General features: G+C 39.9%; 1 protein-coding gene across 1 annotated transcript; it reads right to left on the bottom strand.

Moving 5' to 3' along the window:
- Window positions 1–7,802: 7,802 nt before the first annotated feature.
- On the bottom strand, window positions 7,803–23,298 carry ACADM (acyl-CoA dehydrogenase medium chain). The gene is made up of 12 exons (XM_084298121.1): window positions 23,178–23,298; window positions 20,213–20,312; window positions 19,861–19,958; window positions 19,683–19,752; window positions 18,169–18,269; window positions 18,002–18,082; window positions 15,595–15,725; window positions 14,285–14,393; window positions 13,333–13,473; window positions 13,160–13,255; window positions 12,268–12,516; window positions 7,803–9,130 (listed from the first exon to the last, which is right to left on the bottom strand). Exons 1-12 carry the CDS (start codon window positions 23,199–23,201, stop codon window positions 9,059–9,061), a joined length of 1,272 nt encoding a protein of 423 aa, XP_084154247.1. The 5' UTR covers window positions 23,202–23,298; the 3' UTR covers window positions 7,803–9,058.
- Between the last annotated feature and the right edge of the window lie 2,767 nt (window positions 23,299–26,065).

Raw genomic sequence — 26,065 nt, forward strand, 5'->3', positions numbered from 1 at the left:
ACCCTTGAAGTGGGTTTATCTTGATCAAAAAGGGGCCTGGAGTCTGGGGAGGGGTTCCAGGTGGACAGAGGAGCCATGCCAGGTACTTGAGGGAACATAGAATGCCTTGGGTTGGAAGGAACCTTAAAGATCATCCAGTTCCAATCCACCTGCCATGGGCAGGGATGCCACCCATTAGATCAGGTTGACCAGGGCCTTGTCCAACTTGGTCTTTGAACATTTCCAGGGATGGGGCATCCACTTCTCTGCACAACCTGTCCCAGTACCTCACCACCCTCTGAATGAAGAATTTCCTCCTAATATCTAATCTAAATCTCCCCTCTTTTAGTTTAAAACCATCCGCCAGTGTACAATCATTATTCGTTCATGTACGAAGTTGCTCTCCATTAATTCACCAGTCCCCTTTGAGTATTGACAGGCTGCAATGAGGTCTCCCTAGAGCCTTCTCCAGGCTGAACAACCCCTGCTCTCTCAGCCTGTCTTCATAGGAGAAGAAGCCCCTTGATCATCTTCATGGCCCTCTTCTGGACCTACTCTAACAGATCAACATTCTTTTTGTGTTGGTGTTGCTGGATATGGATGCAATACCTCAAGTGTGTACTTTTCCAACCTTAATGATGCTATGTGGCCTCCCAAGGGTGGAGCAGAGGGGGACAATCCCCTCCCTTTACCTGCTGCCCATTCTTCTGTTGATGCAGCCCAGGATGCAGTTGGCCTTCTGGGCTGCAAGCACAAACTACTGGCTCATGTCAGGCTTTCCATCCACCAGAACCCTCAAGTCCTTCTCTGCAGGGCTGCTCTCAATGAGTTCTTCTCCCAGTCTGTCCTTATGTCTGGGACTGCCCTGACCCAGGTGTAGCACCTTGCACTTGGACTTGTTGAACCTCATTATGTTTACGAGGAGCCACTTCCCAAACTTTTTCCCAGGTCCCTTCGGATGATTTCCCTTACTTCTGTTGTATCAGCTGTGAGGTGCAGAAATCAAACTTTACAACTTGAGGAGAGTTATAAAGCAGGTATGTTTATTGCAGCACTGGGTGCAAGAGGGATCGCTCCTCCTAGCTTGCACACCAAGGGTTACTGCTAGGGTACTTATATTAATGGGATATGTACATATTAATCTCACTTCACCCCCTCTGGGACACTGTCACTGGGATATGTGCTCAGATTTGCTACTGGCTGAATCTGTGAAGGTGAGAGCAGCAGCAGCATCCCCAGTCTGGGCAGACCCCAGGGCACTGGGCAGACCCCAGGGCACTGAGCAGGGCCCCAGCAGCCTGGCAACGGCTGTGGTGGCTGCAGGAGGCACACTCTGCACCTCGTTTAACACCCTGCAGGCTCTGCAGTGCCTGTGACACAAAAAGTCCAGGCTGGCTTCTAAATGAAAATTTCAGAATTGAAATGTGTCCTAAAAATGGAGTCCCTGTGTGGTGGGAAAACAAAATAAAACAAAAACAACAACAACAAAACACCAATATTTAAGATATAAGAGGTCCGATGAAGAAGTTTACCTAGCAAAAAGAACATTGCTTTCAACCAAAACCTAGCAGCTTGATTATTCCTGTTTTCTGAGCTAATAATACTGGGTGTTACACTCCCACATGTCTAACCAGGGTGTCAATTGTGGCAGTTAACAAGATGCTTAAGGAGTCCACCCCTTCCAGGAATGGGTACTTCTTCTTCTTAAGATCTAAATGATATTCTGGAGTCCATCCTTCCCAGGAAAGCGCACTTGACTTTGTTAATGTTATAATGTTTTTTCCTTACCTCTTTCCTTACTTTGAAACAGTGTGTAAATCGGGTCTCTGCAACAACCGGGTAGAGAACACGAGGACAGAGAGAGAGGTGCTGCCATTCTTTCCCTCTGAATACAGTTAATAAAGCTTCTTATTAAATTAATAAAGCTCTGAAATCCTAAGTGTGTTATTATGCACTTGGAGTCCTGATATTCTCCAACACTTTATATGTTTAAAAATGACTCTTTGCAGGAATGAAAACCAGTGAAGAATCAGTACATTATGCCTAATGAGGTGTGAAAATCCAAAAAATAAAATACTGTTTTGCAGGATGTTGGCCAAATAGTGGGCTGGGGAGCACTGCTTTGCTAAAAGGTTCTTTCCAAAATGGAAAGATTGCTTTCTGTACTGTTGGCAATTTATTTCTACTGTATGAAATGACTCCTTTCTAGACCGTCTCCACTTCCTTGACTGTTTTCAACTCATCCACTCCCTTATTACGTCATCTGTCCTCTATGACCCTGTCTTTACAGGTTCTAGCTCCGCCCTTTCTTCCTACACTTGAGTTTGACAGACAGTTCTGCTTGTGACAGTGCCTGCTTGTGCGTCCTCTCCTCTTGCTGCTGCTGCCACCACATCTGTTGGGGTATTTGATTTTTAATGACAGGTGGTAACATTCACATCCTCTCCTGTAGTTCTTGGAGTTGACTTACTGTCTCAGGATCCTATAATTTCTCAAGATTTAGGACCAAATCCTTACCACAAGATTTCTGGAAAGTATTAAGATTCCCAACTTCAACGTGGTATTCTCTTCATGAAGAAAATGCATTTTTTTTTTTCCCCACAAACTTGTCTTTTATTGGAGTAAGTACCCTCAGCTACTTAAAACCTCATCATCCAGCTTCTGGATCCCCAGTTTCTTAAAAGGTAATTGAAGTTCCAGCATATGAATTCTGACTCTTCGTTTTGGGATACATGCAAAAAGGCATATCCCACAAAGTTTTATGCATTTTTTTTTTCCTCTCCCCTTCCTTCACCTATGAAAGTACTCCTAATTTTCCTTAGTGGCAAAAGGCAACTTGAGCAAAATTAGTAGCTGTTTCTTATAACACAAACTATATACAATTAGAGCTTTGGCAACTATGAGGCTGGTTGCTGCCAAGGGTAAGAGCTCTTTGCAATATAACTAGAGCAAAGTATTCTAAGTAGCAGAAAAGAGTATTTTGGAAATGTGATGGTCTCATATTATGAAGGAAGCAGCAAGAGAGCTGTCTGAGAATACCAGACTGAAGTCTATGACTTGTAGAATAGTGACCATCTCTTGTGTATTTTTTCTGTGAAAACTTGTTTCTTAGCTTTCCAAATTTGAATATGACTGCACATACCTTTTTTGAGTGTCAATGCCATACTGCCTCCTCCCTGAGTCATCTTGCTGGCTGTACTGGGCTAAACTTGAGCAAACACAATTATCAGTTAATTCTCTGGAATGAGGAAGAGCCCATGAGCAAATAGAGGTGTGAATGGTAAAACTGCTTCTGCACTTGTTTGTGGAGCAAGGGACTATGAATACCCTGGGGGCTGCTTCTGTTGTCTGATAAAAAGTTTGGATTCATTACCCAACGTACAATAAGCCAATCGACACACTAGGTTGAGATACTGTTTATTTCAGAATTGCACAAGTCTGAGTACCACGTGGTTTTCCACAAGGCTGGCACACCTACGGATTTTCTGTACCACTCTTTATACAATCTCTTATCAATACCTTTATGTTTTTACAATCCCCCAGCCTCTGACTGCTTACATAATTATAAAGCTAACATGACAGAATCATTCTGCACATCTTCAGAGTGGAAGGATTCCTGGTCGGGCTGGGGTCTCACAGCCTAGAGCGTGATTTTTACTATTATAATGAGGGTAGTTGATGATTAAATGGTATTACTTGTAGAAGTTGGAAAGGAACATTTAGAGGTAGTATGCAGTAACTGCTTATTTAAAGCATCTCCATGTAAAGAAAAACTCACCTGACTTGCACACAATTCAGAATTCTGCCTACAATAAATTCCTTCATACAGGACAAAATTAATTATATGGCCTGCCCCACATCAGTAGCATTCACTTTCCCCTGCAAGTCAGAAATCACAGAATCACAGAATCACAGAATTTCTAGGTTGGAAGAGACCTCAAGGTCATCGAGTCCAACCTCCAACCTAATGCTAACAGCCCTCCACTAAACCATATCCCTAAGCTCTACATCTAAACGTCTTTTGAAGACTTCCAGGGATGGTGACTCCACCACTTCCCTGGGCAGCCTGTTCCAATGCCTCACAACCCTTTCAGTGAAGAAGTTCTTCCTAACATCTAACCTAAAACTCCCCTGGCTCAACTTAAGCCCATTCCCCCTCGTCCTGTCACCAGGCACGTGGGAGAACAGGCCAACCCCCACCTCGCTACAGCCTCCCTTGAGGTACCTATAGAGAGCGATAAGGTCACCCCTGAGCCTCCTCTTCTCCAGGCTGAACAAGCCCAGCTCCCTCAGCCGCTCCTCGTAGGACTTGTTCTCCAGAAATGCAACTAAGGTACATCAAGTTCCTTTGTATTCTACCATCCTTATTAAATACACAAGCTTCAGCAATACGAATGAGAAGACTGTGCTTGTGCAAGTGATTTAGGGCTTGCTAGAAGTACAGCACATGAAAATCTTGTATGTATTTCTCCTAGAATGTAAATTGCAGGGAATGAAATAAAGATTAGTTTTGTCAGCATCAACAAAACCACCTTTAAATCTCTATTGAAAATACAGAACAAAATGCTAGAATACTAGGTTTTACACAATGATAAAAATTAACCAAAAAGATGCCTCTGTACTGTTTTCCAGCTGACGGATTATCTCCTCATTCACAAAGTTCACACTACAGCTCAAGCGATCTGGATCTTTACTACACATAACAGTGAACAAATCATTTTCAGTTTATGTATAGCTATATATATGCAAATCAGTTCAACTAGTGGTAATTTGTAAATAGCTATACAATTTTAACATTTATCTGTAGTGCCCCACTTGATAATTGCAGGGCAGTAGATTCTCAAAATACTAGAATTCTTGATCAGCCTTAAATATTTGGGTTCTCTTTGGTATCTGGCCAGAAGTAGAAACAATTGTTTTTAAAGCAAGACTGACTAGAGCTGCAGATTTTCTTTGGTACACTTAAACCTGGAAGCTAAACCATAAAAGCTACATCCAGCCTAAAACCCTGAGCTAAAGCAAGTTTTAATCAAACTGATTCAAGAACATGATCTTGATTGTTGGATTTTGCAATTCTGCGATTATTCTGGTACACTTACCTGGAAGATGTTGACTTGCGGAAAACGGACTCCACAATCAGTAAGATTGTAAAGTAGGTATGTTTATTCAGCGCTGGGCAGCACAGGGGTTAGTCCCGCCAAAGTCGTGTGCACCTGACACAGCAACTTGTCTTGGTTTTATGCAGTAAAGTGTTACATATGCATGAAGTTTCACAATACACCTATACATATTCATAACCTGTCCCGCTCCGTATTAAAATTAGTTCCAAGGAGTCATTTCCATAAACTCCTCCCATCTGCGCTTGCACAGTGTATTCTGGTGGTGGTCATTGGGGGTCATGGGGATGAAGATTGACGACTCTTCCTCGTCACCACTAGTTGACCTCTTGTCTCCGTGCAGACTCAGTTGCTCTTTGGCTCTTGTCTATCCGCAGGACCAATTTCTTAAGATAGGCTCACACTCTTATTAGGAGACTGACCTTGGGGCCCAAGGCTTCTTGCTTTAATTAATTTGAGCATCCTAGTTTCGTGCTATCACTTTATCTCTACTTGATAAGATTCACCTAACTTCCTCTCCCAGTTCCCCCCTTTTCTAAAATTTAGTAAATTCTTTTCTAAAAGGTTAGTGATTTATTGTATTCTCCTAACTCCCTCTCTCAATGTGACTAAGCCCTTTATACATACAGGAAACTAAATGGTGTTTTTGGACTAAGAACGTGCACAAGACAAGCTGCTTAAATTTACCATGAGACTTTACGATCATTAGCATTTGCTAACACTTTTCAACTTCGTGTCTCTAAAGCTATATTCAGTTATCACAGAAGTATTTCCTAGTACCATCAGTCATTAATCCAAGAACTACACATCTCTAATACATCAATGTAAACGACCTTACAGTGTACCCCTGCCTCCTAGTGCTGGATTAGAATTTGGGAAAGGAATTCAACTGGACAGCTCTAAGAAGCTCAAAGGTTGGAACCTAAAGAAACTTTAGCTTCCTGGGTCTCTGAGTAATTCTAGAGCTTAACTGGTGATAAACATCTACTTTAGATACGATAATACATGTCAACACTCATCAGGGATCCAAGAAAGCAATATTCTTCTGCCCTAAAGGTTTCAAATCCAACACCTTAATTCCTATATACTTTCTTCCAAAACCAGGATACTATCTTATTTTTTGTAACACCATTTAAACATTTCTTCCATGAGATGGGACTGGAGATGCAAGTAATCAAGCAATTTTTTAGAAGCTTTTGAGTATTGTTTTCCACCATGGTTTGCATGAGAAGGAACAGGAAAAAAAGGCGTAATATATGGTTATAAGTTAAATTTATAATGCTAGTCACTATGGTGAAAAAATAAGACTGAGAATAAATCCTTTTTCTCAGGGGGGAGAGTACAAGCCAGATAACTAAAATGCTCATCAGACTGGTATCATTTTTTTTTTTTCTTTTTAACGTAAAAGCAGATCTGAGAACAAGAACTGGTTCCTACCATATTTCCTTTGTATAGTACTAAAATGTAGACGTACTGCACTTGAATCATACATATTACATAAATGCATAGCTTATATAAATACCAAGTAATTAAATATTATAAAATACAGTAATAATACAGTAATATGTGCATCTATATAGACACATACATATATGCATAGATATATAAAAATTAAAACAGTACTCATTTTCTGGGCTTTCACCTCAATGTGCAGAGAATTTTAAAAATCCAAAGGAAATCATTTAAAGTTCCAGGAGAACCTGTAGCCAGAGTATTACAAAATTTATCAGGAGTGCAAAGTCACCATTATGAACTTTAAAGCATATCATTCTATAATTTGATTTATTTATTTTAGAAAGTGATAGGACTAACTCCTGAAGGTCTGTCCATTAGTGTTTGTTTTTAAGTAACATACTGAAATAGTTTTTGTTATTGCTATCCAAGAGTACTTGTTTTCTAAGTTTGCAATCATCAAAAACATTGATTAGAAATTGCTTTTCTGCAATTTACCTAGACAGCACTGACGATGCAGAAAACAAACATCTGACCTGTGTTGGCATTTATCCCACCACTCTCACTGTGACGTGATGTGACAAATACCAGAATCTGTCATCTGTTCCTTCAGTGCAGCTGTCCCATCTGTCTGTCATTTAGCAGCCCTTTGACTGTCTCCTGTAGCTCCATCTCTCTCTTATGCTGGGGAGCCCAGAGCTGGATATGGCACTCCAGATGTGCCTGAGTAATTTTTCCAAGAAGTCCAGGGAACACGCGTTCTGCCAGCACTGCCCAGCAGAGCCTAGCCAAATTTCAAACAAAACAAAACACAAAATTCTCAAGAATTCCTCTTCCTTGGCTGTTCCTTCTGCAAACAGTTAAGTGCATACACTGATGGAAAGGAATATACCTTTAAATACATTGAATCTGAAACAAAAACGATCACATAAGTCATTCTTAAGGAAAAGTTTCACTTTGACTTGAAGTGAATCATCGTGACTGAACATTTACTTAAGCAAGTGCACCAGTCAGAGAGGCTGCATTCCTTCAAGCCGCATACCGTCACTGCTGGGTTGGATCTCAGTCCTCAGAACAGTCTTCATGCAGGCAAAGCCTTCACACTGCTGAACCGCAACAGCCATGCAGCTGTTTTGGGCAGTAGCACAGGAGGAACTGAGGTGCAGCTATTTGCCTGTTTCAGACGCTGGACAACTTATGCAAAATACAATTTAAATGATGTGGCAAACAAAATGAATAAAACCACCACGCCTCTCTGTTTAAAATGAGGTTTTATTCGAATGCAGCAACGGCTGTCAGAAATAACATTTTGATCATCTAACTTTACAGTGAAAAAACATTGTGTTGTGAGGTTCTCGTTTCTTGCCCTTTTTGTACTTGGATTTTTGGAGTAATATTCAAATTTAGAATAGATATATTATAAATGAAAATATGGCAATGTTTCTTAGAGGTTATTTTATGTGGCATTGGTTAAAATTAAAAAGTTAAAAATTGAACAATCATTCTTATTTATGCTATAACAAAACCACATAATTACTTTTACCAAAAGCTGTCCATAACACCCAACTGTAACGCAGATGTCTTGCACAGGAGAAGGCACAAGTATTTTCTTCATGAACACAACAGGTTTCTTTGAAGAACAGAGATAAAGGCTTTCAATGACATTTTTTTCAGTGCTGGATTCAGGTGAATAACATGGTTAAGAAATTGAAAATAAGCCCTATTATGCTGTATCTTTTGAAAACAAGAAGTAGGTTTTGTTCATATTGCTTCAGGGACACACATAAAATATAGACAAACTACAAACAGTAATCCTGTCTCTGTTTGAGAAAAATAATAGTGCAGTGTGTTCTAATTTATGATAATACACGCTTTCGAATGGTCCAGAAATTAATATTCTTTTTTTTTTTTTTAAATACAAATTTCTAAAGGCCAACAAAACCAACATGTTAGTGTATTTATTTTCAGCGAGCTCTAGGTGACCTAGAGACAATCTGCTGCAACATGGTATTCCTGAGGAATTAGAATAGCATTTGTAAGTAACTATTTCCCTGAGATTTATTAATTTGATATCCATCCAAATGCCAATGATAAAAGAGACAGAACAAATCTGTATCATTATAAACAATACAGAAACTCTCCGTATTTAATTCCTCATGCTGAATTTCCACATGCTGAATGCCTTCACTGACCAAAAAAAAAAAATATCTGAATTTTGGTAACTTTTAAAATCAAATAAATCTATAAATTTTATAGGGAAGGTTTTTTCTCTTCCCCCATCAAAGGCTGAATATTTGAGTGAAAATGATTAAGTGGGGAAAGACAACAATCAGTCACTTTGGAATTCAGAGGGAGTGGATGGGAAGAAGTAGTGTTTAATTATGTACTCAATAAAAAGATTTTTAAGGAAAAGGACTTTTTTTCCACAAATTTTCCATTGTATTGAGAAACACACTAAAATCCTCTTCCATGAGAACACAGAATACTACCATAGTGCCACACACATTTCTTTAAGCCTTAAATTTGCTAACATGTTCACGAGCTATGATCATCCTTTGAATCTGAGCAGTTCCCTCATAAATCTGAAAAGAAGAATTGCAACAATGTTAGATGATCATTCTTAAAAAGGTTTAAATTGATCTTTCTACACTTTTAAACCTCCTTAGCATACTAGATTACAGTGTGGATTGGAATGTTAAATCCAAGAAAAATAGAACTGAAAAATTCCAACGTGACTAAGTAACTACATTTGGCTAAATAAAATAAATCATACACAAGATACTGAGAGACAGTCTCATATCCTCTCATCTAAATTCAATAATTTTCTCAGGCAAATAGACATAGGGAGCCAAAAAAGATCAAGAAAACGTGTTATCTGAGGAAGAAAACACATAGTTTAGGTTTTACAAACTAGGTTTTAAAACAATGGGTGAAGAGAAGATGACTTGTGCTGAGTGTTGTATTTTTGTTGTCTAGCCTTTCAAGGTCACATCAAGCATTTGCTTTGATTCATTTACTTCCATTTCTTCTTGCTAACTAGTACTCTCTCCAATACAGTATCCCTTTTTTTCTGTTCTTTAACCTTACATTCTTGCATCGTCTTCTAGAAACATTCTGCATCATCACCCTGTTTTACATGGCTTGATGGCAGGAAAGACAGAGATGCAAAACACTGTATATATGAAGCTCTAATGCAGTAAGAAGACTCTATGCTCCACAGATATACTGCAACAGGATTTGAGGGTGGAAGTAACACAGCTTAGGGATTCAAGTGTTTCAGTTCCCAGGTCTGCCAGAACTTGATTTGACGAGTTGCTCAAATTCAGGTAAATTCACTTTCTGCAGTCATAAAATAGGGACAGTATTCTCAAGAACCTTACAAAGCTTTTTGGAAATAGAACCACTATAACCTGCAGTCACATTAGTTTTTTGCTTCAGAGGAAACTTTTCATTCTCAAAGTGAATCATCGGACTGCTGCTGCTTACCCTACAATGATCCAGGTTATAGAGCAGATTTAGTTTGGTGAAAGTAGGTGCTTTTTAGAGCAAACTTAACTGGAAACTGTACTCCCTCTATACACCAAATACGGTCCAAATCCTAATGAAGCCAAAATTGTCTAGGCCTATAACGATTTACAGATTTGTTTACAACTTAGAAGCCTTTACAATTACACACATAATGGGGACATTCGGTCCAAGTAACCAAACAGGCATGCTGTGAACTTAGCCTCTCCAAACTGGATATAGTGTAGCTGGAGGGCATTCAGCAGCTATTCCTGCAATCTGCTAATCTCCTCCTATTGTACTGAATTACTTGCTGGTGAAGACAGCCATGGAACTCAAGTGTAAAGACATCAAAACTCTCAGTCTGCTTAAATAAATGCAAAAGAGGTTTTGGCTTATAAGCAACGGAAGCAGCTTCAAGCACCACCTTCAACTGAAGGGAAGTAGTAGAACTGTGTAATACTGAGAAATATCAAATATATGGAAGAAAAGAACAAGTGGAAAATGAAGTTTTATACATGAAACCCATGGCCAAAAGCATGTACCATGTGGAATTGGGCCATAATATAGTAAAGCATAATCAAGTGACATGGGCAAAATTATTCTAAAGACAAAATCCTTCCTTGTATTCTTTTAAGGGATGAAGGGAAGCAGAAAAACAACAAAAATTAATACTAAATCTTATTAGACTGAACAATTAGAAAAGTCTACCTTGACATGCACCTGTGATGGATCAGTATAATAGAAGATCTAAATAACTAGAATTCTGTAAAATTAATCTTAACTTTTAAATAAGCTTCCAACCCTCACAACATCTTTCTCTAGAAAAACATAGAACCTGACAGAAAAAATGCCCAAAGTAAAATTAATTATATTACTCATTCATCTTGCTTGCAGGACTGCAATTAGTACTAAGGACCTTTAGATTCCAAAGTAGTAGCTGTCTTTCCTTAAACAGAGAAAACCAAAATATTGGCTAGGGAGAATCATAGTTTTCATTTTAAAGTCAGCTATAAGAGAAATGCTAACTACATAGGATCCTAAGAACGACAACTGTTATAACTAACTAACCTTTCAGATTATGGTTCACATTCATTTCTTGATACCTATTCTGATAAGTTTTACCTAGCCGCTATTACTATCAGAAAGAGGTGAAAAGACTACTGGTTTTGCTGAGCATAATTAAAACATTCTTGCTGAATAAAGAACTGCAGCATAATATATCCCAAGACAAGAATTATGACATAACATGGAATAATTTCTCAGCAATAACAATGCAGAAAAACCTGGGAATTATGGGTGACTACAGGCTAAACATGAGTAAGTATAGGTTTGGTTTGTTGTTAAAAACAGGCCAATCGTTCCAGGTTGTGTCATAATTCTGTTAATACAACATATGCAAGACCACGATATAGTCCATGACACTCAATGTTGGTGATATATCAACCGAAATATTCTGCCTGGGTTATGCTACCAAAGTTTCAAACATAAGGTTTGGAGTACAGCCAGAAGCAATGAAGAGACTGGAAACAGAAAAGGAAAAAATAAAAATAAAAAAGTCATTCAGCATGACTGATGAGGAAAAAGGTGAAGAAGCCGCTGTAGTGTTCTCTTCTAGACTAAAATAAGAGAAACGTGAGAAGCTCCTAAAATGTCATTACCAATCAGTTGTTCTGCATACTGTCTTTGGATCTGAGGTGTAAAAGGAGATAATTTGCAACAACTGTTATTTGAACTAGGTATCAGGCTGAAGGAAAAGCTAAACTATAGGCAGGCACCAGTCTATGATACATATGGAAAATCAGAGAATTTCCAGCACCGAAGGTTTTCAAGAACAGCATCATACATAAACTACACCTACTTATAGAATACCAGAGGAAGTATTGGTATTTTGAGTAGTGTTTTCTACAGTGTTTGATTCCAAAATGAAGAAGATTCCAAATGAAGAAGAGCCTAAGAATTTCAGAGTTACCATATACGGAAAAAAACAGACCATTAAATTTATTTGTTACATGTAGGTTAAGCTGTTGATCTAGTGCATAGTATGCAAGAATTTGCCCAATTTGAGTTTCCCTTTTTTTAAATCGAAGGATACTTACTGTCATTCTAAAAAATTATTTCATATGTGTACATCAAGATTTGAAATAAGTAGCCATTAGGTATTTCTATATAAAATTTAGGCATTATTGTAGAGATCACATTCTCTTTTACTTACCTGGTAGATTTTAGCATCCCTCATTAGTTTTTCTACAGGATATTCAGTATTAAATCCATTTCCTCCAAAAATCTGCACCGCATCTGTAGCTACTTGGTTTGCAATGTCACCAGCAAATGCCTTTGCAATGGAAGCATAGTAGGTATTTCTGCGGCCAGCATCAACTTCCCATGCAGCTCTTTGGTAAGCCATCCTAGCAAGTTCCACTTTCATTGCCATTTCAGCAAGCATGAATGACACTGCTTGGTGCTATGAATGATGAGATACACTAGATTAACATTGCCTGCTTAAGATTCTGTGACATCCAAAAAGAATAAAATCTTTTTTATACACTAATACCTTCAACAAAGTAAATAGTACAAGATGAGTTCTCCAGAATATGGATCAAGCTGTCATAATTCTGTGTTGAATTAGACTTTTAAGGGTTTCATTCTAAAATTCATTTAGTCACAGGGATTAAGTACTGAATTATGAAGTTGTGTTTCAGTATTTATGACATCTTATTTAGCTAGCTGTTTATTTAAATTTCTTTAAAACTGGTAAAAACTGGTGTGATTGGTAACATATTCTAAGTTTTTATTAATACTGTGTATTGTTTAATATAACTCAGAGAAGCTTATACCTTGCCTGAAAATCCCTATTTATTAGTATTGAAGAACTTACGTATGTCTTGAGAGTTTAGAAGAATTCCTGGAGTAACTGCATGGCTGGATTTACTTAGATGTCACTGACCTACGTATTTGAGAACCTAAGCAATGGCAGAGATACAGTAACTCATACCCTAAAAATCAAGGAACAACCCTGAAATTCACTAGTAGTACATCTACTGTACTGATGTGAAAACATAGCTTATATAAGTGAATACGTATGAATAAATATGTAATTAACTTACTTCAGCAATCACTTTCCCGAAGGTTTTTCTCTCCAAAGCGTATTTAGTAGCTTCATCGAGTGCTCTTTTTGCTAACCCAACAGCACCAGCTGCTACCTGAATTAAATACAGCACAGAATAAAAACAAAAAAATTCCTATTACATTTTATAAATAAATTATTTTTGATACTTACAGGTGGTCTGGTCTTATCAAAAGCTCCCATTGCGATTTTAAAGCCAGCTCCCTCAGCTATTAATACATTTTCTTTCGGGACTCTCACATCTTCAAAGACAATACCTCTCGTATCTGAGCAGCGTTGACCCATATTCATTTCCTGAAAAGAGAAATTTACGGAGGTGCAACTAACTTGGATTTTTCCAAGGTACAACACATTATCTTGCTTTAGTTTACTCAAAGCATAAGGTAAGCTTCTCCCCTCCAGCTCCTCCCAGACACTTCAATTTCATCTATGAATTACCATATACGTGACAAATAGTAGTTCTGCATTTACAGACCAGCATGCCCTTTATTTGTCTAAGCTGGGCAGTTTATCTTACGCCTATATAAAATTGATTCTGTAGCTACAATCACTCACGTGGTCTTTCTCAAGTTCAACTGTATCATTTGAGGTGGGAAAGGAAAAAGTAAAGAAACTAGTATGCAGGCAGTAGAAAAAAATAACTGTAACAGAAACACACGCACAAAAAAATAAAATGGAGTTTTCAAATTTTCAGATTCCTTCCCTTTTTCCCCCTATTTATTTAATTTGCACCAGAACCTCAAGAGCCTTCCTTGAGCAGTACCTAAAATTAAAGCTCACTGTGTAATTATGGTTAAAACCGTCCACCTTCTTTTTTATCCTTTGACGGCGTATTTCTCATCTACTGGCATTGATCAATAAAATGGTTCTCAAAAGATTTTTTTGCAGCTATTCAAAATCATTTTCCTTTAATCCACTCTGAATAATTCTTTATCTGACTGAGTAAAATTATGTCTTATGAATAGTTTATGTTGTGAAAATGAAAAGATGACAATGTGAAAACGTTCAGTTGCGTAACATGTTTTCTTTAATTGCAATTTGTTGTGATTTGATTTAGAAACAAATAATAACCCCTGGTTTGTCAAGTAAGAGATACTTTCTTTACCTTTCTTCCAATTTGGATTCCAGGGCTATCTGCCTCCACAATGAATCCAGTAAAAGCTTTGCTTGCAGGAACTTTTGGATCTGGATCGGTACGAGCAAGCAAGAAGTACCTAGTGTAAAACAAAGAAGTGGAAACTCAGTTTATCCTCACAATTAACAATGTGTGTGTATATCTATATATTTAGTGTCTCTAGCATGTAATAAATCTATAAGAAAATTAACAATCCATTCTTCTTGCCCCTTACAAAAATAAACCGACAGTGAGCAATGGAGAGAAGTGTCACTGCATCTCTTACTGCAACATTCAAGATTTAATAAAATTACTTAATATAAACATGCAAAGATTCTCCATCTTCTCCACTTACTTTAAGTCTTTATGGTATGATCAGTTTCACGAACAGTAAAAAAGAAACCTGTCACATCACATATTTAAAAATGAATTCTTAGGAGATACAGTGTTGCACAGAAAATGTTATCACCTGATTTCAAAGATCTTAATGTTATTCTTCTAAGTTGTAAATAAGTATTTCAATTAGAAATTAAACAGCTGTAAATCACATTCATGGTGTTCGGTAATGTCAAAAGATACATGTAGCTGGTACATTCTCTTTGATAGTTCTGCCTTGAACAAGGAAATAAATAATTAGAAAATTCAGCTTTATGAGTCAATGCACACAGCTTTTTCACTTAAATTAAGACAATTTATGTGTTGGGGATGAGTGTGGTATTATGTGAGACATGATGAAAAGAGGTCTATATTGTCAAGCATGCTCCACAGACACACCACCACAGCAATATCTGGATTCTTTGTCTGTTAGAAAATGTCTTCCCTTATGAAAAATAAAATGTAACACCACAATCCAAGAGTGTTTCTAGCTTCACTAAAAGTGAGAGATGTTTTGAACAGAATCAATAGCAAGTGATCTCGATCACTGCACCTTCAAAGTAAAGTAGCTGGTAATATGGGCTTCCTGAGTATTTTGCAAGTTAAATCACACTCCTGCTGTCCTCCCTTGAAGAAAAAGCAAAATTATTTTGTTTGGTAGCATCAAGGTTTAAGAGGTATTCTTGAATGTATAGTTGCCATATCATCACTTAATTTCCTTTTTAAGCTTTGCACAGCCCTGAGAGTCTTATACCTTATGCTGATACACTAATCACAGATGCAAAATTGTATTGGGGTGAAACATAATGAAGACTTGGATTTACAATAGAACTTTAAAGAAACACTAATATCTAACTTTGGGGGAAAAAAAAGCCAGTATAGAACAGAATAATAGAAAATGTAGGATGAGTCAACTGTTAACACACCAGTTTGCTTTCCCACCATTTGTGATCCACATTTTCTGTCCATTAATAACATATTCATCTCCTTTCTTCTCAGCCTTTGTTTTTATACCAGCTACATCGGAGCCTGCTCCAGGCTCTGTTACGCAGTAAGCCTAGAAAAAAATAAAATATAAAATCTTGAGGAAAAAAGTTCTTTCTTTAGGAACCATATTATTGCAGACTATGTGCACCAAAACCACATAGTAAACCCTAAAATATTACACAAAAAACCCTACCACAAAAAGCAACAACTATTACCCTACAAAAAACCTACTACCCTGCAAAAAACCCTACTACCAAAAGCAACAACTGTCAAAGCAAATATGGGTTAAATTTCCTAATAAATGCGTATTTTAAATAATTTTTAATGATCATAGAACGGTTTGGGCTGGAAGGGACCTTAAGGATCATCTAATTGCAACCCTCCTGCCACAGGCAGGGATGCCACTCACTAGATCAGGTTTTCTTCACCCTTTGAGTGAAGAATTTTATCTAACCTCTAACCTAAATATCCCCTCTTTTAGTTTAAAACCATCACTCCTCATCCTGTATTATCTGAGTGAGCAAAGAGTCTCTCTCCAGCCTTTTTAGAAGAACCCTTTCAGTATCACAGAATCACAGAATTTCTAGGTTGGAAGAGACCTCAAGATCATCGAGTCCAACCTCTGACCTAACGCTAGCAGTCCCCACTAAACCATATCCCTAAGCTCTACATCTAAACGTCTTTTAAAGACTTCCAGGGATGGTGACTCCACCACTTCCCTGGGCAGCCTGTTCCAATGCCTCACAACCCTTTCAGTAAAGAAGTTCTTCCTAACATCTAACCTAAAACTCCCCTGGCTCAACTTAAGCCCATTTCCCCTCGTCCTGTCACCAGGCACATGGGAGAACAGACCAACCCCCACCTCGCTACAGCCTCCTTTAAGGTATCTGTAGAGAGCAATAAGGTCGCCCCTGAGCCTCCTCTTCTCCAGGCTGAACAAGCCCAGCTCCCTCAGTCGCTCCTCGTAGGACTTGTTCTCCAGGCCCCTCACCAGCTTCGTCGCCCTTCTCTGCACCCGCTCAAGCACCTCGATGTCCTTCTTGTAGTGAGGGGCCCAAAACTGAACACAGTACTTGAGGTGCGGCCTCACCAGAGCTGAGTACAGAGCTGAGTACAGTATTTCAATACACAAGACACAATGAGGGAGCCTTCTCTTCTCCAGGCTGAACATCCCCAGCTCTCTCAGCCTCTCCTCACAGGAGAGGTGGTCCAGCTCTCTGATCATCTTTGTGGCCCTCCTCTGGACTTTTTCTAACAGGTCCACATTTTTCCTGTTTTGGGGGCCCCAAACCTGTACGGAGTACTAGAGGTGGAGTCTGACAAGGGCAGAGCAGAGGGGGACAGTCACCTCACTCGACCTCTTTTGTTGCAGCCCAGGATGTATTTGGCCTTTTGGGCTGCAAGCACGCACTGCTGACTCATGTTGAACCTTTCGTACACCAGATAAACATGATAAACAGAAACATTTTGTAACTCATCAATTCCTCATACTTCACAAACTGATGTAAAAGCTGAGGATCTTTAAAATTTGCAAATAAGAGTACAGTGTAACATTTTATACCTACTGTGTTCTTCATTTTATGGGGCTTAGTTATTCAGGTTGTAATGCATTGCACATGACTCTTTCTTTCTCTGTAACAAGTACTGCTCATGTCATATGAGTACGTGCTTATACAAGCCTCTTTTAAACTCCCACACCTCTTCTTAGAATCACAGAAGCTTGTAATTGTTCAGGTAGGAAAATACCTCTAAGGTCATCTGGTCCAGCCTTTAACCTAGTACTGAAGTCCACAGCTAAACCATGCTAAATTCTATATCTACACGTTTCTTGAAGACCTTCTGGGATGGTGACTCAACTACTTCCCTGGGCAGCCTATTCTTATGCCACATAACCTTTTCAGTAAAGAAATTTCTCCTATGTCCAACCTAAACGTCCCCTGGTACAACTTGAAGTCATCTTCCCTGTCTTATCACTTGGTGCTTGGGAGAAGTGCCCAATCCCCACCTCACTACAAGCTCCTTTAAGGCAATTGTAAAGTACAATAAGGTCTCCCCTGAGCCTTCTCTTCTCCAAGCTAAATGACCCCAGCTAAACAACCTCCTGAAAGGGAAATAAGATTTTTTTTTTTTTTGGTAAGTGATTAGGATGGTTTTCCAGGTAATATCTTCTATTTCCTCACTGTTCGCATCAAATTTACTATTCCTTGATTTTGAATAAATGACACAGTGTATTTACAAACAAAAATGGGCCAAGTTTTAAGTAGATACCACTGCTTTCTTCCAAAAAATGACTAATACTGATGAATGTGGCTTAGGAACATTCTACAGTGTATAAGTTATACTTACACACATCATTGGTTCTTCTGTCATTCTTCCCAAGTATTTTTTCTGTTGCTGCTCATTTCCTGCAATGATTACTGGCATTTGCTGAAAGAAAATATTTATACTATTAATCTGCTTTTTTAAAACGCACAGACTTCAGTTTAAAGGAGGTAAGAAATGACAGAACTTACCCCTAGGGAATTTGCTTCAATGGCAGTTTGAACTCCTGTGCATCCATAAGCTAACTCTTCTGTAATAAGGCATGCTTCAAAACTGCCAAGGCCAAGACCGCCTACAGTTGAAATATTTAATTTACTAAAATGATTTTAAAGTGGGACATACTAGCAATTTACATAAATTAACTATCAAAAACATACTGCCCCGTATACACTTGATTGTGCGCTGCGTTTGATCAGACATCCCACACCAACTTTTTAAATAAAGTTTTGTCAGAATGGTAAGAGATGATTGGAAAACTACATTTGACTGCTCCAAGGTTGCATGATTGATATGGGGCATGTTACACAGAATGGCAACAACTGTTTGACTACTTTACATTTGAGAATGTCCTTTAGAGCTCTTAGGAAGCAGAGAAGTGACCACAAAGGCTCCTGAGCTACCATAGCTCCTATGAATACCAAGTTATTCATGTTAGTCAGCCAACCAATCTTGTAATCTGTTTCTGACAGAAACCGACTTTGGGAAGTGCTTCGAAATACAGTAACAATGCAGCAACATTTGTTCAAAATACATTCTCCATCCTCTAGGTGTCTCCCTCAGCCTGAAGTACTCTTGGTATCCTTGTTAACGCTAACCCTTGACAGACTTCCCCTTCAGTGAATTTGCACTCATCTCTTTTTAACATAGGTAAATATTTTAGCATCAATATCATGCAGCAGCTATGAGTTTCACAAATTAACTACACACTGCATAAAATGAAGGGGATATAGAGATTTTAACTGTTCAGCAGATGTGACCAAGGAACAACCTGGCTGGAGCATGGGGTAGGCTGGCTGGGAGCAGGAATGCCAGGGACAGAGCAACTCTGCCACAAGTTTCTCTTGGTACCGTGATGAGAAATGCCACAGCTTTGTCTTGTAAAAGTGCTCAGGGGCCGCCTTTGGGCCGTGGACCTGGTCTGGGGGGTGAATATAATGCAGGGCTAGCATGTTCCATGCTGATGCTCACAGTGATCAGTGCTGGTGCAGGGGCCTATAACAAATGGGCTCATGATGCATCTTGGCAGGCTCCTTGTAGTGGTAGGACTTCATCCAATGCATTGTTCATTAAATCTTTTTACATTTAAGGAAAAGCGTGTGTTTAATTCACACTATCTCCTTTAATTTACTCAGAACCTGCCATCTGCTGACTTCACTGATGCCTTCTAGTTGTATGGAAAGGGATGATGAGCTATCAATCCCTTTTCACACTCTTCATGACACTGATGTTTTAGTTATTTCTCATACAGAAGCTGTTCTGTATCTTTTGCTGTCTTTATCCTTTTTAGGAACCCCTTCCACTTCCATGATAGCCTTTGAAGATGGAAGGCTCAGACTACATAATGAATAAAACAGGAAATTAAAAGGTTAAACTTAATTATTCAAATATGCAACTGTTTATTTTATACAGAATCCCTAATTACACATATAAACACCTCCAAGTCCTTTTCTTAGTTTTATTTTACAGATTAAAAATATTTACTTACCGCAGCTTTCTGGTATGTGTGAATTTATAAGACCAAGTTCCCAAGCCCGTTTTATGAGTGGAAGAGGATACTGAAATAAATGAGGAAAATCACCTTCTGATTAATCACAGCCAACATTTTAAATTTCATGCAGGGTAATATAAAAATTTAATTTTCCCCTACTGTATGATAGATTTACCTCTCCAGTTTTGTCATATTGTGCAGCAACAGGAATAATTTCCTCCAGAGCAAATTTACGAGCAGTAGCTTGAAACTCTTTCTGTTCATCAGTAAGTTCTATTATAAAAAAGAAAAAAGAAGTCACAAATTCTACATTAGCTTTAATTTTGCCAGTTGTCAGAGTAGGGGAAAAGAAGAGTAGTTTCATTCCTCTCAAGACAATCTAAACCACCACTTCCTGGGCCTCTCTAGTAACCAAAAAAATTCAACTTTATCTTCATACTGAACTGCAATACAGTGTTTTTTATTTTAAACTAACTCTGCAATTTGTCCTTAGTTGCTGCACTCCTTTCAAAGAATGTGATACCTACCGAAGCTAAAGCCAGCTCCAGGTTTGCCTGTATGGACATTTTGAGCAGGTTTACTAGAATGTGATCGCCATCCAAGCCCTGCAATGGTTTGGAGCATCCGCTGAAGAGAAACAGAACAGGAGATATAAGACATTGATAGCTCAAGTCTCCTAAAGCTACTAACCTGATGGCAGCACAACTTTAAATATAGATTCCCTGTTTAGAAAACAGTATCACATCAGGTACAATACTAACATGATCTAGAAGAATTCCTGGCTACCTTCAACTTTGTTCCTGTGGCAAGCTGATGCAAACTGATGGCTTACATCAGCATGGGATCCAAGACAGCACTGAGCTTGTGTGAACTGGTGTACCCATTTCTAAGATTGCAAAATCAATTATTTAAAAATAACTAAGCATAATATAGCACGTCTTCTTTAAAGAACATAAATCCACATGTGAACATGCTCAGAGACATAATAATATATATATTTTGAAATGTACACTAATCAAGCCAGAAGTTATTGCCCACTACTAAGCACTCCACCTATCCAGTGTTTACCTATGGTCAGGATTAGTATGATTCTGAAAACAACAATCTACGTAATAAACAATAGGTATCAGAATATTTTGACCTAATAATGCCTAAGATTCCCTTCTAGCAAGTTGCAGTAATGTATATATACTTAGTGATTACCGTTGTAGTGGTGTCATTGTGGCCTGCATCAGAACTGGCATGGCCAACAGGACTGGGGAAGTGATTGTCCCCTTGTACGTGGCACTGATGAGCCTGCACCTTGAGTACTGTGTACTCCAAGAAGGACATCAGGGTTCAGGGGCATGTTCAGAGAAGAGCAAGGAAGCTACAAAACACATCTTATGAGGACTGGCTGTGGGAACTGGGGTTGCTTAGCGTGGAGAAGAGGCTGAGGGGAGACCTCATCTCTCTCTGCAACTACCTGAAAGGACATTGCAGATGTCAGTCTCTTTCATCGTGTGACAAGTGATTAGGTTAAAAAAAAAGTTTGATGAGACCAGTCACTTATTTTGTAGCATTAGAAAATTGAATTAATCATAACAGTACAAAAATATGTCAGAATTTGTATTGGAAACTCTAGAGACAGGAGCGGAATATAGCTGGGTAGGCTATAAGTAGTTAAAAAACAAAGTAGTGGTAGGTGACTGCTCTTAAAAATAAGAATGCTACGCAGAGAAGGTTAAAAAAGCAAACACGGGTATCAACAGAGTGAAAAGAGGTATTTTTAAAGCATACTGAAAACATCTATAAAGTTGAAAGGTGAAGAAATGCTGGAAGACTAGGCATAGGACAGGGGAAGGTATCACATAACTGAATACTTAACTATTAAGTTTATTCACAGTTCGGGATTGTATTTTCTATTAGGCAATATATTACTCATTTGGAGTTTTCACAAGCCATAGCATTGCAGAATAGTAGCATGATATTTTACTTAAGTTTTATGCAACTGCTACCACTGTTGTAATATAGGAAAACAAACAAAATCAACACGCATCTAGATGAACCTCAATCATTCAGGATTTTTTATACCTTCCTTTATCTAGTAGAAGCCAAGATGATGATGACATTGAGCAAAAGCTAGGTATTAGAAATCACCTTTTTTTTTTTTTTTTTTTTTTTAAAGGAGCAGCCCTTGATAGTCATACACAGCTTTTTCACCAAAATGTTTTGTCTCAACTAGAAAAAGTACTGAATTCAAAATAATGCTAAGGGTGACATCCTACATAAAGGAAACAGTGAAATTCATCCCAGAAAACCTATGTCTGTTGGGGTTTTCATACAGAGTGGTATGCCAGATCAGCACGGAAGGTTCTGCAGAAACACCACAGACAGACACATGGAAAGGACAAGGTGTGATCCATCCCTGGCTGTGGCGCAAGCGATCAAGTGACAAAGGACCACAGTTTGTAACCTGTAAGAATTTGGGTTGCCACCTATTTCATCCGCTTCCCTGTTGGACTCGGTGGGACAGCCGGATTCAGTGCCAAGGTGCTAGCGATGCTCACACAACTTCTACAGCTCTCTGCAGCCAAAACCGTGACTGTGAAGGTGCCGTGTCCGTAGGCTGAACTCGGAACACCGATGTACATGGTGCATGGTCACTGTCTGTCGCCTTCCTATGGCTGGAAGCTCTCTGCCTGGCGCGCTGAACACCCACTCGCCTGGCACGCCACCCGCCCTGGCTGCAGGCCCAGCCCAGCGGTCATGCCTCAGCACTGACCCAGGGCCCTTCAACTTTTACCTACTTCAGGAAGCGGGGAAGCCAGGAAAAGGCCCCTGCGAAGGCTTAGCAAGGTGCTACCTGAGCCCTGAACCACCTCCACCCTGGAAATTAGGAGGTGCCGGTGGGTCAGCAGCTTTTGATGTATGCAGAAATCCAGGTTTATAAAAGCTCAGCCCTTCAGAGAAACAACCTTTCTGCGCTGCTCAGTAACTTCTTTCCATGTAAGCAGTATTTCAAGTTTAGAGAACTGCAGCACTTCAGAAAACCAATATTTATGTACTGCACATATAAAAAAAAAAACAAACCAGCATAAGCAAAACAAACAAACAAACAAAAAAAACCAACTGTGTAGGCAGCACAGCTAGAAAAGGCACCGTATGAAACACTCTGAACCGTAAGCCCTGACGCTTAGAAGCAGGAAGCAAAACCCGTTTTTTTAATTTTTTTTTTGTTTGTTTTCTAACGGCCCTGCTTGTGCAGCACAACAGCAGAGAGACACGAGCAGCGCTCCTGAGATAAACGCTGCCAATTCATGGCCGAGACGGCAAACAAACAAACAAACAAACAAACAAACAAAAAAAACACAACAAAACAGAGCAGGGCGCGGACTTCAGCCCCGCACGGCTCCGTCCTCCGGGGCTCCCGAGCAACCCCGAGCCCTTCAGACCTCCGAGGCCTCCGCAGCCCCCGGCCCTGCCCCGCGTCCCCCCAACCCCGCCGCTCACCCGGGTGGCTCCGAAGGCAGACATCTTGGCCAGGGCCGCGGAGGCTCCCAGGGGACGGGGGGGGCGGCGCTCCGGGGACAGCGGGGCCGCGGGGCCGGGGCCGGGGCCGGGCTGAGGCGGGTGACGGGGAGAGGGGCGGGGAGGGGGCGGCCGGCCCGCAACGGGGCTGGCCGCGGGGGACGGAGCCTCTCGTCCCTCCCCTCGGGTAAGGGGGAGTTTATTTCCCTCTCTGCTCGTTACACGCAGCGTGGGAGGCGCGTTTCGGCTACCAAATGGCTCTCTGGATGCAGTCTCCTGCCAGCCGCCTACGTCTTCTTCCTGCTAGCAGAGCAGTCCCGAGGCCTGTTTCACCGTGTTTTCGTCCCTCGGGGAGCGACGAAATGAACTTTGCGAAGGTGTGCCAGGAGCTGGGGCTTTGCAGGGGGTAGTTCTGTGGAAGCGAAGCCACAAGTGCTCTCAGTCCTGGCTGCGCGTTAAAGCAGCGAGCTTTAAGTTATTATATTATATATAAAGCAGCGGTGTTCTTGCAAACATCTGCAGTAAGGTAACTGCAGAGTGCAAAACACGTTCTTTTGAGTAGCATCGCTCCAGTGTCCTAAAGCAGAATAAACGCTGAAATAACACTTCCGAGAGAAATGGCTACTTTGATTTCTCTATTAACGTTTTTTTTTCCTATTTGAAATTTTAACAGAATTACCAAAACATAAGGCAGTTTTCTGAAAGCTGGATTTTTGCAAACCTTTTATTTTGAGTAACAGTTTAAAGTAAAATGTTGAAGGTATTTTTAGCATCGTTATTGCCTTGGTTTGCTCAATTCTTGATTGCTTGTTTTGTGACTGCCAGGTATGGCTACTGGTTTTGTACTCAGTACAGCAGAAGCACTTCACTAGGAAACTGGCTGTAAAGTTACTTTTTTGTCATATAGATGAACTGTTTAAAAACAAGCTGATTGTAATCTTGCATAGGCTTCATACTCCAGGCCTTTACTGAATGAAGGCATGTAAGCAGCATTGACTTAGTGCACAGACTACTAATTTTTCACTCCAGTATCACTGGATTTTTTTCTGCTGTACTTTAAGGGTAGATGAGTAAAAGGTATAGGCAAAATTTATAGCTGTATGTTATTTAAATATTTCTTGAAGATTTTTATATCTTTTTCCTGTTTTATATCTTGTTTCAAGTACTTTATACCTCTGAATCGTATGTCAGTGGGACTTTTAAATATAAGCACACAAGTCTGTGTTGTGTGTTTTTGTAGGGTTCTGTGCCATAGCTCACATTTCCCGAGTATGGTGTGGAAGATTGATTATTGAGCAGTCCACTTACTAGTATTTTGATGGCAAAGCGACAGCAGGGGTAATGTAGGCTGGGTTTTAAGAGGCATTTGTATCTATCCTATCCTGAGTTGTAAGACCATAACATTGCATTTAGTAACATCTAGTATATGTAACATTCAAGAACTTAACTGTCTAAATGGGTGTTGACATAAGATGCAACGTTAACAGTAATTTTGCAGTCAAACCTCTATAATTATCTTTGGCAGCTGCAGCAAAACATGAAAGAAATCCTACCTTAAGGCACAGGAGTTCAGTTTCCAGAACAGCTGATGGAACTTCTGCCCACACACTGAAGACAGGAATCAACAATGATTGCAGGTATCCTGTCTTCATAGGAGAGGTGCTCCAGCCCTCTAATCATTTTTGTGAGCCTCCTCTGAAGTTGTTCTAATATTTCCATGCCCTTGTGCTGGGGGCCCCAGAGCTTGTGGTGGTTTTACCTTGCTAGGCAGCTAAACTCCACCACAACCGCTCTCTCACTCCCACATCTCAGAAGAGAAAGGGAAGAAGAAAGGAAAAAAAACAACTCACGCGTTAAGATAAGTATAATTTAATTAAAAGAAAAACAATTAAGATAAAATTGTTTTTAAGGGAAAATTAATTGAACTAAAGGGAAAAAGAAGAGGGGACAAAAGAAAAAGAAGTCCATGTGGAAGCAGAGAGAGAGGAAAGAAATTACTCACAAATTAATCACTTCCCATCTATGATTGATTCTTGATCATGTCCCTGAAGCAGGGCCTCCATACATGTAGCTGTTGTTCCGAGACCATACATTTTCATAACAAGAGCCCGTTCCTCCCCACTCCTTCCCCTTTCCCACCTTTTATTGCTGAATGTGACATCATATGGTATGGAATATCCCTTTGGTGGGTTTAGGTGCCCTGGTGATGTCCCCTACCCCCAGCCTGCTGGCTTTTGGGGGGATTGGAGGGAGTCCTGGAGCTGTGCCAGCATTGGACAGCAATAGACACAACACTGGTGTGATACCAGTGCTGTTGTAGCTACAGGTGCAGAGCACAGCCCTGTATGGGTTGCTGCAGGGAACGTTAACTCCATCCCAGTCAGACCCAGCACAGAGCTGACCACAGGGCTCCAGGTGGGGTCTCACGAGAGCAGAGCACAGGGGGAGAATCACCTCCCTTGACCTGCTGGCCACGCTGCTTTTGATGCAGCCCAAGGTACAGTTCACTTTCTGGGCTACAGGTGCACGTTGCCAGCTCATGCTGAGCTTCTCATCCACCAATGCCCCCAGGTCCTTCTCCTCAGGGCTGCTTTCAGTCCTTTTTCCGCCCAGCCTGTGTTTGTGCTTGGGATTGCCCTGGTCCAGGGTTCAAGAACAGAGTATTTATTGACCATGTAGTGATTTTTTTTTTCCATTTTTTTCCCTCTACCCTCCACATTTATTCCAGTTTAGAAGTTTGCATGTGTATTTGCTAGCAAACTTTAAGTTGGACCTGCCAGCGAGTAGCAGGGCCCTTGGGTCTAAGCTGGGGTATCAGGCAGGTGGTAGGGTCTGTGTGCTGGTACTCCCAGGGGGACCCCTGAAAGTGG

This window comes from Netta rufina (assembly GCF_964035555.1).
Source record: "Netta rufina genome assembly, chromosome: 18".
In the NCBI taxonomy this organism is placed as follows: domain Eukaryota; kingdom Metazoa; phylum Chordata; class Aves; order Anseriformes; family Anatidae; genus Netta; species Netta rufina.